The 18,163-nt window shown below is 40.9% G+C and overlaps 2 protein-coding genes across 2 annotated transcripts in view; both read right to left on the minus strand.

The window, feature by feature from the left end:
* The window catches only part of LOC108114770 (zinc finger protein 160), a 34,932-nt gene extending 17,237 nt beyond the window's left edge, over positions 1–17,695 (minus strand). The window contains exon 1 of the mRNA XM_017225881.2: positions 17,612–17,695. The gene's annotated coding sequence lies outside the window, so the exon portion shown is untranslated. The remainder of the gene's footprint in view (positions 1–17,611) is intronic.
* Positions 6,503–8,422, minus strand: LOC108114771. Its single transcript, XM_017225882.2, is given in 2 exon segments — positions 6,503–7,974; positions 7,976–8,422. Coding segments are annotated over 2 exon segments (1,896 nt in total). The 3' UTR covers positions 6,503–6,525.
* Positions 17,696–18,163: the final 468 nt, after the last annotated feature.

Consider the following 18,163-nt stretch of genomic DNA (forward strand, 5'->3'; position numbering starts at 1 on the left):
AACACTGAACAACGCAATCGAGGAGGATGCCATACGGACGGGCGGATGCCAATGGAGGCCACGAGAAATCCTCGTGGTTGTTTGATTCGAAAATTGAGTTTTAGCGAGACAAATAAAAATAAAACTTAGAACAGCGGCAACAGCAGCAACAACACCAGCCAGCCAAAGCGCAGCCATTAAAAAGGAGTTATCACCCAATTTAGTACCACAAGCGCGAAATAACGCACACACATTCGCAGAGGGAGGGGGTCGAACGGGCGCGTACTAGTGTGTGTTTGTGTGTTCAACCCGTCGCCGTCAGTTGGAGCGGCAAATATGTGGGGATCCTGTACAACATGGCATTTAATGTCGCACCCCAAACGGTCGGCAAACGAAAGGACGACCAACTGAGCTGACATGCAAATCTTTGTTCTAATTTTTGACATATTATATTATAATATTTTTATTAATTTTTTACGAAATAGACGAATATAAAAGTTTTAATATTAAAACAAAGGAAAAGGTTCGATTTCTTCTATTCTATTTAGATATTACAAAATGTTATAGTATACATCTGTCGGATCTGGGCTTACACCCTCGTTCATTTCGTCGGTGTTGATGTTAAGGTTCATGATTGTCTTTTTGAAGAGTTCCCTTGAGCTTGTTCCTATTGACTTGCTTTCTGAATGACTGTTCTCTTTCTTCGCTTCCTCTTTTATTTTTTGAGACAAGTAATTCAGCTATGCCTGCATCACTATCGTCATCTCATTCACTCTCACTTACTAAGCAACTCAAGGGACGACGTACAGGAATATAGCTTTGTCACACTTACCTTTTACATCTCGTTAAAATGATATCTTCGTTCTCTTACTAGCATAACATGAGAAGGTAACGAGCTAAGAACCAACTAGAAGAGAGACGACTAACTTGAAACGAGACATTGAACTAGAAACGAGAGGCACACAACGGCCGTTACATTCAAATAAAATCATCGTGCCACGAGATATAAAATAGTACATGAAGTCCAATATGTATCCCTCTTAGATCTCAGGAATGCTTTTATTAATTAAATCATATTTTTAAATTTAAATTGAAACTTTAATTGGCCACAATTAAATTTTTACAGTCATCATTCGCGGCGATTTCCATCTGCTGGAGCCAACTAAGTTCTTAAAATAAACCAAAAAACAAAAACAGGTCAAATCGCCTTAAAATACTTAATTTGATGGAGCTTAAGTGGGGTGTCATAAATATATCGATTTAATGGTAAAAACTGCAAAAATTCATTGCCAAGCAGGCCGGCCTGGCAGCTTGACAAACGTCATCAAAAAATTTTACGACTACTCTTTTACGAACGGACAAAATAAAAAAATTATATGCCACATAAACCTGATGACCGTTCCGTCCAGCGCGAATCGCGCAGCACTCAACAGGTAGGAACCGACCAACCCAGATCCCTGATCCCTGGTCCCCGGCTCCGGATGTCGGAGTCATCCCGAGAGTGGCATCTGCCGGCGATTGTAAAACAGTGAGGGGGAAATTCAATTGGAAATTAAAAATGCCTGGCAGCTGACGAGGAGAAATCAAGAGATGCCCATAATAATAAATTCGGCGTTGTAAGTTATTGGTCATCGTAAACGGGAATATGCTAATCGATTGCATTAGCCCGATAATGATGGTAATTAGTTCTTTGTTTCGCTCGAAAGTCTCTTTAGCTTTTACAGGGACTTATCAAGAGATTGCAATGCTAAAGGGAGCAGATCTATATATATATCTTTCAAATTATTAAATCTTATAATAAGAAATGCCCAGAAATATCACTCAGTAAACCCATTTCAAAACGCATCCTTGATCGACTGATCGAGCCATTAGCACTCAAAATAAAGTCAATACCAGACAAGCCATGAAATCGAACAGAAAACGTATGGCTGGAATTAACTGCAAATCGTTAACAATAATTCAGCGGGCAGTTCAGCAGTTCCACAGCTCATTGAAGGAAAGGGGGGCACAGGGGTTCAGATCAGACTAGTTTGCATTTAAGCCGAGGATGATCGTACATTTTAATGGGCATACTTCACGCCGCTCGCGCTCCCTCTGATCGGAGCCACTCCGATCTCGGCCCACGACGAATTCATAAAGTATCTCGCACTTTTTAATGATTTCTGAGTTACAAGCTGGCCGAGTGGGATCTTTAACTCTGATTTCCCAGCAACTCGCAGCAGGTACAATGCAACAATTTGGCGGCAACTTATGACAGCGCAACCATCGCAAATAAACTCAAATGGCACCACACTAAAAAACTGATCTGGCCAGCGAGAATTTATGCAGCTTTTTGTGGCCAACAAGAAACGACCAGCAGACGAGGCGGCTTTCGTGCGCACTTAAATTATGAATATTACCAAATGGGTCAATTCGAAATAAATAAGCAACGGTCTCGGTCTCGGCGATCCCAACTCTCCCGCCCGGGCTGGGCCTCTGCGCTTTGGCCAAATAGAGTTGTCTCTGTCGCAATTTCTCATTGAGCTGTCGCCCGCTGCCGACGAGGACTCGTTTCCTGGCCAACACGCATCCGCACTCCCTTCCTGGCCAGCTTCCTCTGGGTACTATGGATACTATGGATAGCGATGGGCATTGGGCGGCCTCGCCTGCAATATCGCTCATGCATCTGGTAATCTATGCGCAATTAGTGGCGTACATCAGATTTAGTGTTCTGATTGCTTTTGCCTCTTCTCTATCTGTCTCGCTCTGCCCGGCCGATTATTGGCCGTAAATATGATATGGAATTTGTTGTTATTCCCTTCCTTAATCTTTCCGACTGGCTCATCCGCTAGATGTTTAGGAGACGGCCAGGAAATGCATTTATTTATTTTCACTGGCAATACATTTAGCCAGGCGGTGACTTTGACTCTTTGAGTCGTAATCACAACTTAATTATTGACGTCACTTTATGGAAAAGCCTATGAAAATCATCATGATCTTATTATAAATGAGCTTATTTTAAAGATTAAATGGAAGGCCATACTGGGAAACCATGTTTTTGAAGTCCTTCTTTGACAGGAAATAGAAACTACTATGCTTTTTGTACGTTAATTTTTGTAAAGTAAAGTAAAATCTAAATAAAATAATTCGAATTTGTTTTATTAGGCATACTTACGAGAAAGTAATCCAACTCACAGAATGTTGAATGGATTATCTAACATTTTAAGCTCTTATGACGACGTCTAAACTTACTATTTATTTCCAAGAAAGTAACCGATAATCGATTGTATGTTTATCCGTTAAATAGTTTTAACGATTAAGACAGCCTATAAAATAGTTGGAATCCGATCTTTGGACTTGAAAACTTAACAACTTTTGGTTAAATAAGAATTTTATAAATTGCGATCTCGCATATCTCGAGAAGATCTATCTATTTACTTTCAGAAATCTTAGATCACTATTTGAAAGATACCATATTTAAATACATACAAAGTCTAGTACTTGTATTGTAAAGACATTAAAAACTTTTACCTCAATTCTTTTTTTATAAAAAGGAATATAGTATGAGTATATTGTTATTGCGTTAAAAACTAAAATTTTCGTATTTTCTCTTGGCTAACCCCAGAGTTATTGTGATGATCTTGCCCAGAAGCATCCGCGCCCACAGAACCCGCATCCAATTCGAAAGCGATAAAAGACCCGAAGAGCCTATCAATATATCCATCAATTAGAATTTGCGCAGTTAGACCCCAGCCCATTCCCAACTCGGTGCATCCATCAGAGGGACTTCATCCGCTGGGCTCCTTGCACTCGGGCGATCTTTATGGCACCACAACCGCTCTGTGGGCGGAGGTGATAAATCCCTGTTAAGTGGCTCCCATTAATGCATCGACTCTCGTGACTCCGGGTGACTCTCCAATGGCTGCGGCGCTTCCGTTTGCTTTGTTTTTGACGCGTGGGATCGGATGAGTCGATCCCTCCTCCTCCCATCCTTCCGATCGTAAATTTCCCAATTTGTTGAGACCGCTCAGAGTTCACCTTCCACTTGTTTTTGGGGGTTTCCTCTTGTAAGACGCCTAAATTGCCGAGTGCCATAAATTTTGATTAGTATCATGCATTTGCATCAAGTGGGCGTCGGCCGAGTGGGTTTCCATTTAATTGTGGGCCAAGACAAATGACAGCGACTCCTCCATAACCCGGGATTTCTTTTCTGATCACAGAACAAAAATGCATAATTAAATAAACAGACAGCTGAGGTCCTCGCGCTGGTCATAGATTTTACGATGCGTTTTTAAGGCGCTCCGCTCATAAAATTAAAGATTTTACGAGGCTGCCATTATTTGACAGTAAACAAGGCCAAACAACCAGAGACCCTGTCCAGGTCCAGGTCCAGGTGCTCTGAGTCCCGCCAAACGGGCGTGACAGATTTGTCGACTCCGCCGCTGGCTGACCCGCTCTTGTCAGTTGTCAAAAAATTGTCGATGATGATGGCCATTAAACGCTCCGCCGGCGGACAATCAACCAAGCCGAGCCAAACCACAAAGGAGAACGGCATCAAAGTGACTTTTATTGTTCTTTAATTGTTGAACTCTGTTCCGCCGACTTGGTACGCGTTATGTGTACATAAAATTAAGTTTTATGTTTCGCCTGCCAGCGAGAAAGAACCATTTGAAATAGTCAACTCGAGTCCAAGTGACCCGCTGGTTTTTAGTGTGAAAATCACTTAAGCGCGTTTACTGAATTTACGACTCCAACGACTCTTCGAGGAGCGGGATGGGAAGTGTTTTCGCTTTTACGAGCTGCCAGCTATATGCAAGCTTATTAAAATGAATTAGCGATATTAGAATGGATATTACAAGTCAGTTTTAGGGAATATTTTTAATTGTTTGGTTTTGATTAGTGCTGTTTTAGGCATACGATTGGCTTAAAACTCCGTTATCCTTAACCCATCTTTCTTTTTTTTGTTGCGATGGCAATAAAATACATAGTTAGCATTCGATTTAACGGTTTATAAATTATAAATTCAAAATACGTGCTTTACCAAAAAAGTGAGTATCCTTTAGTATATAAAGCAGGGATGCTCAAATTCGTCTTACTGTAAACCATTTACTAACACAAATACAAAAAAGCGTGCTCATATCTAGTGAAGCTTTTGTATTGGTTTGCCACTGTGCACTGAGAGAGAGAGAAGAACAGTATTCTTCGCCTACAAATCCATCACTCATTTTACTCTCACGCCAAATGGTCCACTGCGAAATAAAGAGTAAAGTGCACACAGAAGTTAGAGAAGAATGAATTCCAGTGCAAGTGCTCGAAGATGATCCAGGAAACGACAAGAACAAAATATACTGTAGTTGGTGATGGAATGAGGTGGAAAGAGAAAAACAAAAAATTGTTAGTGGAATAGCACCGCGAGCGCTTAAAAAAAAAGAAAACAAATGAGCACTCAGGGCGTAGGCGTTGAGCACCCTTTCTATATTATAAAGTTTAAACAAGGTAATAGCTATTAAAACTTATAGAAAACTATAGTACATGTTTAGAGGGTTCTCTAACTTAGAATTAACTTAACAGCAAATGAACTTTAAAAAGTAAGCTTAAGAAGCAAAGAATTCAAGAAAGCCGCCAAACGTTACCACCCACCAGGAGCAGACCTTCTTAACAATCAACAAATGTTTGTTCATCTTAACATTTGAGCCCCGCAGTTGTCAATCAGGCATAAATCACGCCACGTCATAGCCAGGACCACAAGGCAGGACGGGACAGGAGAGGTTGGCCAGGAGGTCCATAAATCAGTCAGGAAAATACAATATAAAGGAACTATAAATATTTGTGTGATTGACGCTGCCTGCACATAAAAGTGGAATTAAAAAGACGTAAAATTTTTACACATTTATGGAGAGTCAGCAGCCAAAGACCCAAACACACACACATTGGGCTGATAAGGTCCTGGCCTGGATGTGGCATCAAAAAGAGAGGGAGCAGGGGGTGAGTGGCATCATAAAAAGCATAATTACGGGCATTTGTGCTAATGTGACTTTCTGGCCGCAGGCGTTGGCGTTCGCGTTGGCAAAACATTTCTTATCATGGCGGCAGGATGTGATGTGGATGTGGATGTGAGCGAGGATGCGATGGCCGGGGGAAGGAATAATGCAGGCTTGAGTTAGACGCCGAGCCGAGCTCTCGCATAAATCACTCATTATGAGGCGTAATTAATGCGACTATATGGCGACCTAAATTTTCTATAAATCATCAGATTAAACCCAACGCCTGGCATTCGTCCTGCCGCCGAGGAACATATGATGTGGATTCGTTTGTACTGGTGTACGGGTGTGTGTGTGTGTGTGCAAATGGATGGGCAGGAATCTATTGGCAGCTTGACTCAAGCTCGCCCATGCTCATCCAGATGGGCTAATGATGTCATCCCGAGGAACCGAGTAATGTTTATGGGGATAATTAAGCCACATCGGGCGTGGCCTATAAAGGATCTGGGATTAAGGAGGAAGCCATAATCGATTTTCAGATTTTGATGTACAAATTCAAGTCATTACATATATGTATAAATTTATTTCAAGGACAAAAACAATACATTTCTATCAGGTAGTTCTGAATGCAGGACGAGTCATTTCCGTAACCATTGACCCGTTTAATGGGCCCGTATAGGGCCAGCTTAAAGCCCGTAAACCTCACGACTCCTTCGAACTGACCCTTGCCAGGAGTGGTCAGCAATCTCACCCTGAACTCCGACTGGATGTCATCTGCCATGCGACTCCACTTGTCGGCAGTCAGCACCCAATCCAGATATAGTGTCTTGCAAGGTGGAGTATGTGTGCGAATGATCTTGTTGATGTTCCGGAGGATAAGGCGGGCGCCCCGCAGAACGTGTCCATCTAAACTGGAGACTTTTCTATGTTGCTGGCAGAGGCAATACTCGGTAGGGATCTGCGCCAGAGAACAGTCCCTTTTCTCTGGTATGGGTAGGAACAGACTTATTCCTCGTGGAATATTCCCCTTCAAGGCCCACAGATCCGCACTGCGTTGCTGCAATTGCTCATTCTCCAGAGACGTCATGTGGGGTAAGTCCAGGAGAGTGGCATGCAGATCGAATGTCGTGACCAGTCGTCGGTTGTTGATTTTTAAATTGGCGATGGCCTGGGGATATTGCTCCTCCAACCACCTTGGATAGCAGAGCACGGCCAGAGGCAGACTCTCCTCCACTTTTCCCTGCGTTGTGTCGGAGATTGGCCCCGTATTCAAGCCGTGATTGGAAACCACCAGCAGCAGTGTTTCCTTCAGCAGGTCATTCTGTGCTAAGGCCTTGAACATCTTTAAAAACGGCTTGTCCAGCTTTCGGCCGTAGTTAAACAGGTGATCGATGCCCTGCGTCCACCAAAGGAACGTAAAGAACCTGTGGGTGCTGTGATGGGGAAGCAGCTTTAATAGGAACTCCCTTAGCACCATCGCATAGTTATCCTTCTCGTTGCAGTGGGTTCCGAATAGTTGATCCTTTCGCGTTTTCAGCCACATTTCGAGCAGGGCAGGTCGGAGATAGAAGTCCGTGGGTGGATCTTTAAATCCCTTCGTAAAGAGACTCTTATCAATATTGTCCTCGCCCAGAGCTGTTTCGTAGCCAGCCTGCTGGAATAGCTTCCATATAAAGGGGCAGCTATCCAGACTGCTTAAGTTACAGGAAAATTCCTTCATCTCGGATCCACTAAGTCCACTCAGTAGCGGCATCAGATTGTTGAAGGTGTCATTCCCTATGCTAGTGAAGCCCTTAAGTTCCACGTGAGGCAGGGATAAGAGGAAGTTGGCTGTGCGAGGCATGGTCCGGCGGAAGTGCAATTGGGACATGGAGTCGAGGCCCACGATCAGCACGGACAAACTGCCGTCATCGGAGGCCAACTTTGGAGGAGGGAGACCCTTGGTATTCCGCAGCCATTCGTCGGCTGGATGGACGTAGAAGTGAACTCCGTTATAGATGCTCGTGCCGTTCTGGAAGCACTCGGCCCTTATGATATTCCGCATGGGGTTCAATTGTGTTATTGCCATCCGTAAGGAGGGGAAACTCCCGGCTGTACAAATTCCTATTGTCAAAATCTGTGCCCCGCTCCACTGCGTGATACTGGCACTTGAAGCTCTCCAAGTTCTCGACTTTGTACCTTGACCGTACGAACTCCATGTCCACCTCTGTCCTCAAGTAGTTGTAGTCACAGTTGCTGAAAGAGGTCAGGTTCAGTTCGCTGGCACAAAGGTCCCGGCGAAGGCCGCGCCACAGATACACCACATCGCGATCATTGGGTACCAGGGTCAGCATGCGACAGCCCTTGGTGTCCACGAAGTATCTCTCCACCAGGTGGTGCTCCTCGAAGAACAGGTAGTCGACCATCACGTCGTTGTAGTAGTAAACCAAAGAGAAGAATATCAAGCTAGAAAAGAAACAACAGCGCATACTGCACTCGCACATTTTGCTTATTTCTGTCGACTAAAAATTTTAAAAATCATGTGTAAAATCGGTAAGTATTGGATTTACCCAATCGTAAGTCGAAGGTTCAGTTTGGATATGCAAATATCGTCATCCTTTTTTCAACGAGATAAGTTTGATAAGAATGTTTTACAGGGGGAAAAAGCAGAATTAAAAAAGCCCACGTGATTTATTAGTTACCTAAAACGAAGTCTTTACCAAAAAGCCCATATTCATTGCTGTCCATCAAGGACATTCACGTATTCCATTTCTTTTTCTATGAACTGGTTTTAATCAAATCCACTTCATATCCTACCGAAACGGTCATTAAGAACAGCCCTTACGAGAACTTGTTTAATTTCTGGGCCACTTTTCGTAATTATTCGATTCAAGCTGAGCTCCTTTTTTAGCCCAACTCCTTTGGAAAATAACAATAAACTAAAAGGTCCACTCGTGCATAAAGCATTCCCATCCGCGTCCGGAGTTCTAGTCCACTCCAATCCTAGCCAGAATCAAAAAGATGTCTGGCAGAGACCGTGGGGCAGCAGCGTTAATTTATCACTTAACCTTCTTTAGCAGCCAAGTTTATAATTTCGATGGCGTCCATGGCCGACCCAAAGCGAGGATGACGACGAAGCTGGCAACTGCGGCACTTGAACGACGACTGCCCATCAGTGAAATGCCGGACACGGGAGTGAAGGCAGGGGGATGGATGGGAACACGGACACTGTCCACGGAGGGGCAAAGAGCTGCGGCACTGAGAAACTTTTTACTTCACTTTAAGGATTACAACACCTTCTGCAGTACGTACTTTTTTAAATCGTTGTTAGAAGGATTCCAGGATAAAGATTCAGTTAAATTGAGGAATGTTTTTCTTTTCAGTGCAGTGGAGCCGTTGGTAGAGAGCTCGAATAAAATAAAATAACAAACGGCTGCCGGGCAGTATATATATTTTTTCCCATTGTACATTTAGCCAACTGCTTCACCCTGATTCCGACTTCCCGACCCCCCTTTCCCGCAGTGACGTTGTCGTATTTCTTCAGCTTACGCATCAGCCCCAAAACCCCCCTAACCATCCTGCAACTCCGCTCCTGGTGTTGTCCTTTTTGTTGATGGTTTACGCTTTGCCCGGGCGCTCTTTGCAAAATGAAAATGCAAAAGGAATATTCATGAGGAGATTAGAATTATTTTTCGTGCTGTCATTTTCATTTTCACTCCGCCTCCTGCGTATTTCGTCTCGAAATGCCCTACAATGGGTTTCATTGGGTTTAACAATTTCTAGAACTAGGCGATGGTATAGTATCAAAGCTCTATAAAGAATTTTTGGAAAATATGGAACACTTTCAATTGAAATTAAAAAACATCTCGGCCAAAGGTTGCTGAATTCTCTGTGTTATGATAGCACTCCCAATAATCTATCAACAAAGGTCGTAATAAAGTAGCATTAGAATAAGTTACACTTTTGTTAAGAAAGTGTTTTAGTCACCACAGCCGAAGCCCAAAGAATTTGCATTGCTTTCCCCAACTCCTTTTCCATTTCCCTTTGTTTTCTTTGCTTTATTTTTTTCGCTGAGCGCGGGAAAAATATGATTTCTGTGTGCCAAAAGGGATTAAATTCACGCTCGTTTGTCCTGTTTATGATGAGTGCTGTTTGCCGCCGCTGCTCCTATATTCTCCAAGTGTTCTGCTTTCTGGCATAAAAGTTTAATGATACAAACAGCCAGGCACTGACATGAATCACCCGATGGCAGGCAGACATCTTTTCCCGGAGAGGAAAGCCCTAAAAAAGAAAAACCACCCGACCAGCGTCGCCGTCGCATTTAAAATATTTTGTGAAATTATTATGAAAATGCGTAAAGGGATTTAATAAATAACTGTAACTGCTCCTTACTCACCCCGAACCAGCCCCTTTACACCACCCCTTCCCCACCCATTGCTGTTGCTCATTTGCCTTTTCCCGCCATTCTACCGTAATTCATAATGTTGTTGTTTTTTCGCCGCTTTCCATCCAGACTTTTCCTTTTTATTGTGCATCTGTGTGGGATGTGGCCTTCTCTCTCCCTCTCTATCGCTCCTGTTGCTGTGTGGAATTATGTTTTATCCTGAATTATGGATTTTGTTTTGTTGTTTTCTGTCAAAATCATATTTTGTTCGCCACCAACCCCCCGGCTAACAAGCACCTCCCACTTCCACCTCTCCCCTTCTCCCCCACACCCACTTGATAACCCAAGCCCGACTCATTTACATGCTGAAAATTTCGCTTTGGGCACACTGAGAGAAATTCATACCGGGGGTCAACAAAAAAGTGTGTTTTTGGTAATAAAATTTCCGTTATCTTTGGCATCAAACAGAAGCATTTTCTTATATAATGTTGCTTCTAATGAACCTTCTATGAAATATAGCTAACTAGGTATTTGGTAACACCGAAATTCTTTTACAGTGTACCATTTCTGGGTTAGCTCAGCTCTCAGCTCTAGCCTTCTCTTCGCCATTAATGAGAATTTGTTTGTATCGACGCAAGTCGGCGGTCGAAGGGGGTTGAGAAAGAGGGGCGGGGTGGTCGACAGGGGTATTCCTTGCCCGCTTCGGTACTCCATTGGCTCGGCTTCTGAGATTAGTTGTAAATTTACAACAACACCCAGTCGGAGCAAAAAGTTTTTCAAATAATTTCTACTTAATGTTTAGAATTATTTTTAGCCGGAAATTAGAAATTATGAAGAATATATCACACAGGACCGAAAGGACACGAACGCAGAAAACCCTGAATGAAATGAATCATGCATCTCCGTCTTGTTACCATCCTAATAATGGCCAGAAAACTAAACAAAGTCGTAAATTGTGCACTTAACAAATGGAATTTGTTTATTTCGGTTGTGTTTTTGGTTTTTATTAATTTCTCTTTTATTAATTATTTTGGGTTGGCAGGGAGAATGGTGTTAAGTATAGAGTTTATTTGGAAAAGTAACGGAATGTGTAAAGTTGAAACAGAAACTTCCTCGAGATATAAGACTTAACTTACGATTCTGTTAAGAACATAATATAATAGAATAAAGGATTATCTATAACTGACATACATTCTTAATTCAGTAAACCCATCTATCCATGCCGAGGATATTCACGAATCAAAGCCTTAATTTGGGTAAATCTATATCCAAGCCGCATCCAACTTAAGCTGAATAGAGTTTCGAGGACCTCGATTCGACTGTCGGTTTGGGGACATAAACAAAATATCAGGTGAGCCCTTGTGGGTGACAAATTAATGAGAAGCTCATTAACGCACTGAATGAGGATTACGGGTTTGATTGAAGGTCCTTGGGGCATAAGTACGCCCACAGCCGCCGTCAGGTTATATAAACTGATAAGGAACAAACTGACACACACACACAGACATGGACTTTATACATATATCTCGCCCCTATTTGCAGTGCGCAACACCAGCAACAACAGAATGGGAATAGTCAGCGAAAAGTGTCATTATGTGTACACATAACGGGATCCGACTCCACCTACATACCCTCCACTCCCCATTCTAAAAATCCAGACCCGAGAACCAACAACGACAACGAAACGACGGCGCAAACAAGGAGAAAATGTGTACATAAAACAATCTCGTTATGTCGGCATTATCCTGAAGAATTCTGGTTCGTCCTCGTCACTCGCAGCGCCATAAATCACTCACACGCTTGCCACCCCCCATTCCCATGCCTCACTCTGTCCTTTTCACCCGCCTATCTGTGTCTCTGTCTGGTCTGCTATGCTCTGTCTATCTCATTGTCGTTTGTTTTGTGTCGCATTGCTTGTGTGTGTATTTGTGTGCGAAGCGCGTGTCCTGCTCTGATGTCGTCCTGCTCGCACATAGACATAGAGCAGCGCCTTTGTTTTAGGGGAATCTTTCTGTGAACGTTTTTTTTCAGTGACCAAAACATTTAATACACTAAAAGTTAAGTTTATATTTTTATTTAAATTATATATTTTAAAACCGAAAATGCCTTAATTTATGACCACTTCAATATTTACCAATGTACGCATTTCTGCTCTAGATCAGAATAAAATTGATCACATAAAATTGAAGAAGTTAAAAATTAAACTATTTTCAAAATGTGTGCCTAAATGTTGTTTTCTTTTATAATAAGCGTTGCTATTTGAATGAACACAGCTGTCTGTATAGTCCAAGTAACTGTAAAAAGTGTTAATTTCTTAAAGATATGTATAACTATAAAAGAATATTTATTAAATGAAAAGTTAGATCAATATATGTTTTTAGTTTACAAAAGAATAATTCATTTTTTTCATGACATTTATATAAAAATGACTAAGTTTTTTCTTAAGAAATTAAAACGTATGTAAATATAACGAATTTTATATGAAAACTGATTTATAAAAAAATTAAGAATATTTTAACATTTTTATTATATATATTTCTCTGCGATTCTCATAAAGGGTATTTCCCCGCTCAACTTTGTTTTTCCTAGAAAACAAGCATTTTTGTTGTTCAGCATTTTTCTCTCTCGGTTTGCCAGTAATTCACCCCGCGGTGACATTTTGGTGTGACAGACAAGACGTGTCCTTCGTCCTTTTTGCATTTTTCTCGGTCGGGTGTCTCTGTGTGTGTGTGTGTGGCAAGTTTATCGTTTTAAATGTTGATACAAGCCGGGGTCCGTGGTTCGCTGCTTGTCCCCGTCCGCGTCCACGTCCCGTCCTCGTCTATGTCCACGTCCGCGTGGGGATAATAGGATGTTAAGTAAATATTTAAAAAAGCCCACGTCGCCCACTCACTCATTCACTCACACAGATGCCCCTCTGGCAATTGAGAAATTGTAGGCGACCTCGAGAGCTGGGGGCGGGGGGAAAAGTTTTCCGGCGATGTCCGCTCATTTGCAATGGATGGAAAAGTTTAGGCGGGTGGGTGGAAGCGAAATGAGCCGGCGCTGGCACTCTCTAATCCAGTTTTTGGCCCGACTCTTCGGCCAGGACACTTTCTGGCATAAATCATTTGCATACAAAACGAGACCAATGAGGGAAGCCTGCGAATGAGCGTCGAAGATGAATGCGGCAGCAGCAGCAACAACAACAACAACAACAGCATCACCAAGAAGGGGCCGGAAAAATCCTTTCAATTTTCGCACACATTCAATTTTATTAATTAAAACATTTTTTTCCTCCCTTTCCCTTAGCTTCTTCTTCTGTTTGTGATCGGAGGAGCTTGGGCAATTAATTCCAAACATTCAGGACGCTTTTTCTTTGTTAAGTTTCGGTTTTATTTATTTTCATTCTTTTTTTCGCCTGGCTCTGTTTGTTTTGGGTGCGCAAATTATCCTTCGCTATCCTTGCGCGAAATAAAATATCACAAACAGTTACAGCCCCCCATAAATAATGGGAATTTATGCCACTCACCCACAAACGCAGCCGAGCAGGCAGCCGCCTTCTGTACCCTATACCTAGAAAAACAAAGGCCAGAAGCCAACTTTTCTCGCTGAAATTACCATTCAATCATTTTGTAATTGGCAGCTCAAGCAGGGCAGTGGGTGGTAGTAGGTGGCAGATACTCCGATTCAATTCCTTTATCCCTGGATGGGTTCATTTACTTTGTCCGGCTCTTAATTTCTGCAATCTATTCTAATAAGCCTTCTATTCTGCTCTGTTTTGCATTCAAATTGGATCCTTTTTCATTACCAGATTTCTAGGGGCAGTGGAGGGTGCCTACAGGGTCTGTAGGTGGCCAAAAAGGGATAAAGGTTTATTGATTTTATATTGAAATTATTTTCGGCATGGCTTCCAAAATTAAAAGAGATAAAGGAAAGACTAACACCTAAAAGGTACTTAAATTTATATTTAGATATATGTAATACTTTTAGTACATTGTAAACTTTAAACATCTTCAACAAACTGAACTACAAAATGTTCTTCTAACAATCCCTAAGACTATCCAAAGTATGGCACTTCAAGTCAAATCGCTGACACTTTCCAGAGCTGCCTCCCTCCCCATCGCTGCCAAATCTCATTTGGACCATTTTGCAATTTTAATCAGCTTTATCTTAATACTTTCGCTTTGTTTTTGGATACCGCTTTGGCTGCTGTCTGTCATAAATCTATCAAGCTTAATGGCCGCCTCAGCGCTGCACATAATTTTATGTATTTTATGCTGCAAATTGTTAGCCAAAGCGCACACAAACACAAATCAGCAGGAGCAACCCTCGCAGAGCCGCACAAACCACCCACCGACCCGCTAGCCGGGCAGAGCCACCCCCAGAGGAAAGACGAAGACGAGAACACGAATTTCCCCGCACATCTCCGAAGACTCACAAATTTCATAAAGTGGCAATTCAATCAATCAATTCTGACAGGGGGTGGCCATTGGGGGTGGACTGTGACTGCGGCCCCAGTTCTTGGCCATTTTAACCGTTATGCTCACGTACACAATCGCACAACTCAAACTGATTTTGTTACGGGTCGGAAACGAAATGTGGGTGGGTGGGTTGGTCTGTAAGGAAACAACAGCAAAAAAAAAAAGAAAAGAAAAGCGATTACTTTGAAGGAAAAAACAAAAGCTGAAGCAGGGACCCGGCCAAGTTAAGGCGAGGAAAGTATGCATAAATTTCCCTTAGCCCCAGCTTTTCCTTTCCAGAGGCAGCAACTTTGCCTCTAAGGCGTCAGTCCAGTCAGTCAGTCAGAAACGGGTCCAAGACCCTTACAGTTGGCAGTTTAAATATTTTTTAATTGCCTTTCGCGCGGCGCCCCCTTACCCATCCATCCATCCAACCATCCACCCACCCAAAAAGAAACACCACCATCCTTACCACCCCTTTTCGTAGGCATTTGACGGCCTCTTCTTTTTGCAGCCTAGCTATTATCCTTATTTATTTGTGTTTCACTTCTGTTTCATTGCCCGTTTCTCGTTTCTCGCTTTTCCTATTGCCATTGTCCTGGCAATTCGATAAATTTTGAAAACAGAAAAGAGCCTAAAGGAAAAGCTAGACAAAAGCGCTGAAACAGAAAAGTTCCTTGGCGGGGGGAGACACGTGGAAAAGAGCTCTGATGGGCAGTGGATGTGGATACGAGATGTTATCTCTAAATGTTATAAAAACCGGAGAAAGCTTGGATAAATATTTAAAATTGCCTTATTAATTCAATTTAAGTGCTTCAATCTAAACTAATCTGAGAATATGTCGATCTTAAGTTTAAAACAAGTGTTTGTTATATTAAGATACTAACTCGTAGTTAAGTTCGTTCTAAGATTATAGAGGGACGCAGTCACCATCGGTCATTGGCCTTCTCCTACGATTAAAAACCTTCATAAAAAGCAAACCAAGTCACGCCACCTCATCCAATCCAATCGAATCAAAGTCCACCATTTCTAACAAACGAACCACAGCCATGGTTGTTCCTGTGTGTGTGGTGTGTATCTTTCGGATGCTCTCAAGAATCTTTCCCATGTGAGTGGGTATTCGCCCGATGGCTGTGTAAAAACCGATGGCCAGTGAGCGTGGCCAATCTGACAGGTGATTGATTGACATTCGGATGGAGCGCGTGGAGCGAGCGAGACGAGTTATATTTGCTTGCTGTCTCTTTTCTTTTCCTTTGCTTCTCAAATCTGTCTTGCGGTGAGGGTTCAAAGAATTGCCACTCCTCCCATAAATAACAATGGATATATAAAATTGTAGGAGTTAAGTCTAAACAGTTCCTAAATAACATGCTGGCCACATCTTTCGGACTGACGGTAATATTGTCGAAATGATTAAATCATTTTTTGTTATGTTTTTGAAGTGATTAAGTAAAACTAGGAAGGTATTTAAAAATTACGACATTTTATCAAATGAGAATTACTATTACACGCAGGATAATCGCATTATAAAAAGATTTTGTAACCAGAAGTAGAAATATTCATTAGGGAATAAGGAAGTTTATCAGGCATCGGCATCTACATACGGTTTGAAAAGCAGCTGATTGGGACACATATATATAGGTATATCAACCCGCCTTTTACAGCTAACCCAGAATATATGTATTTGAAAAGTTTGAGTATGCCCCTCCACTGTCTACATGAGTAGTACTTTGCAAACATTAGATTTGAATTGTCTTTCATAAAAATGTTGGCTATTAATAAATACAAATAACTAAAATTAAATGATAAAACTTAAAATATAGTTGAATTGAACAACAGCAACAACTCTGAAATTATTTTGTCAAATAATTTTAGCGAAATGTAAACATACGTTGGACATTTTTTAAAGCCTTAAACTATAATGTGTATCTTTATAAAAGTTTAAAAGGATTAAGATTATGCATTAACATATAAAATAAAAAATAACAATAAAACAAATTAAAATCTTAAAGTTTTTATAATTTTCTAAATATAAATAATATCAGCTAATAAATATAATAAATATTAGCTGTTGGAGCTTAAGATAAATGCAAATACTAAAAAAACGACTTCAATAATTTTTGATATGCCTTATATGGTGTTTATAGAACGCACTATTTAAACTTAAATGTTCTTTGTAAATTTTTAATTTTTTATTTAAAATCTTTAATAAATAACCGCTACGTTGCTGTAAGGAATTGTGCTGATGAAGAATTAAAAAATATATTTCCGTTTAACATTTCAACACACCCTTTAATGATATATAAAACAATATATGAGAATTTTAAATCTTTAACGGCCGCAATTTTATTGACTCAGTAATTTCGAATTACTCAACGAAGTTTCGAAATAACTCAAGCATTGGAGAGCGCAAACCGGTATATGCTCTCTCTCATTCGAATTTCGAAACACGCTTTGGGCAGTGGCGTTTGTTTGGGGGTTCGCCAAATAAAAATGGTGAGCAGAACATATATTTAAAAACCAAATAATTCCTTCGTGAAAATATCACATAATGTATTTATAGCTTAAAGAATATTCAATATCTAAATATGTTTACCAAGAGGATAACATAGTTAATTTTCGAAGACCCCTTTTCATGGCTACGCCCTTGGTCTTGGCAAAAACCAAAACAGCTGATGTACATCGGCATGCAGGCAAGCTATGAAACAATCTTCAATTAAACAAATAAATGCAAACATTTAATGTATTCAAAACGTTCCGAAATATGACTGCGATACTATTTTACTTATAACGCAAAACAAAACCCAAAGATTATTTGGCAATGATGAGAAATACATACATATGTTTATACATATGTATATAATGCTCACCTGTAGAAGCAACTTGCAAACTGCAACGATGGCTTTCACTGATGATTCTTCTCTTGGTATAGCTTAAGTTGCTGATTTGTTCTCAGTACGATTTGTTGTTTTATTGTATTTGAATTAAAACACGTTAACATTAAATAATACTTATTAGTTCACAGCGCACTTTTCACGAGCAACCGTACGGCAACACGACGCGATGCTGCTCTCACGCCAGTTCGAAATTCGAAGTTGTTGTGCGAATGAGAGAGTGATGTTCGAATATTGGAGTGCTTTTGTGTTCGTATTCTATTCGAATGAGTTTAGATGAGAGAATATCTGAAACGTAAAAACATGTTATTAATTCACAAAGTTAAAATAGTTTTTAAAATTTTAAATAAAATGTATTTGCATAGTTCATGCAAATACGTATTGAGTACTTGTAAAGATTAATGCATTTTAAACTTATAGAGAAATCAAAGTCTGAATTAATGATTATGAAGTTTTTTTTTTCGTTTTGACCTTATTATAGTTTAGGTTATAATGCAAAATACCTTAAAATTTGTATTCCTTTTGACG

The sequence above is a fragment of the Drosophila eugracilis genome, unplaced genomic scaffold (genome assembly GCF_018153835.1).
Source record: "Drosophila eugracilis isolate 14026-0451.02 unplaced genomic scaffold, ASM1815383v1 contig_513, whole genome shotgun sequence".
NCBI classification, from domain to species: Eukaryota; Metazoa; Arthropoda; class Insecta; order Diptera; family Drosophilidae; genus Drosophila; species Drosophila eugracilis.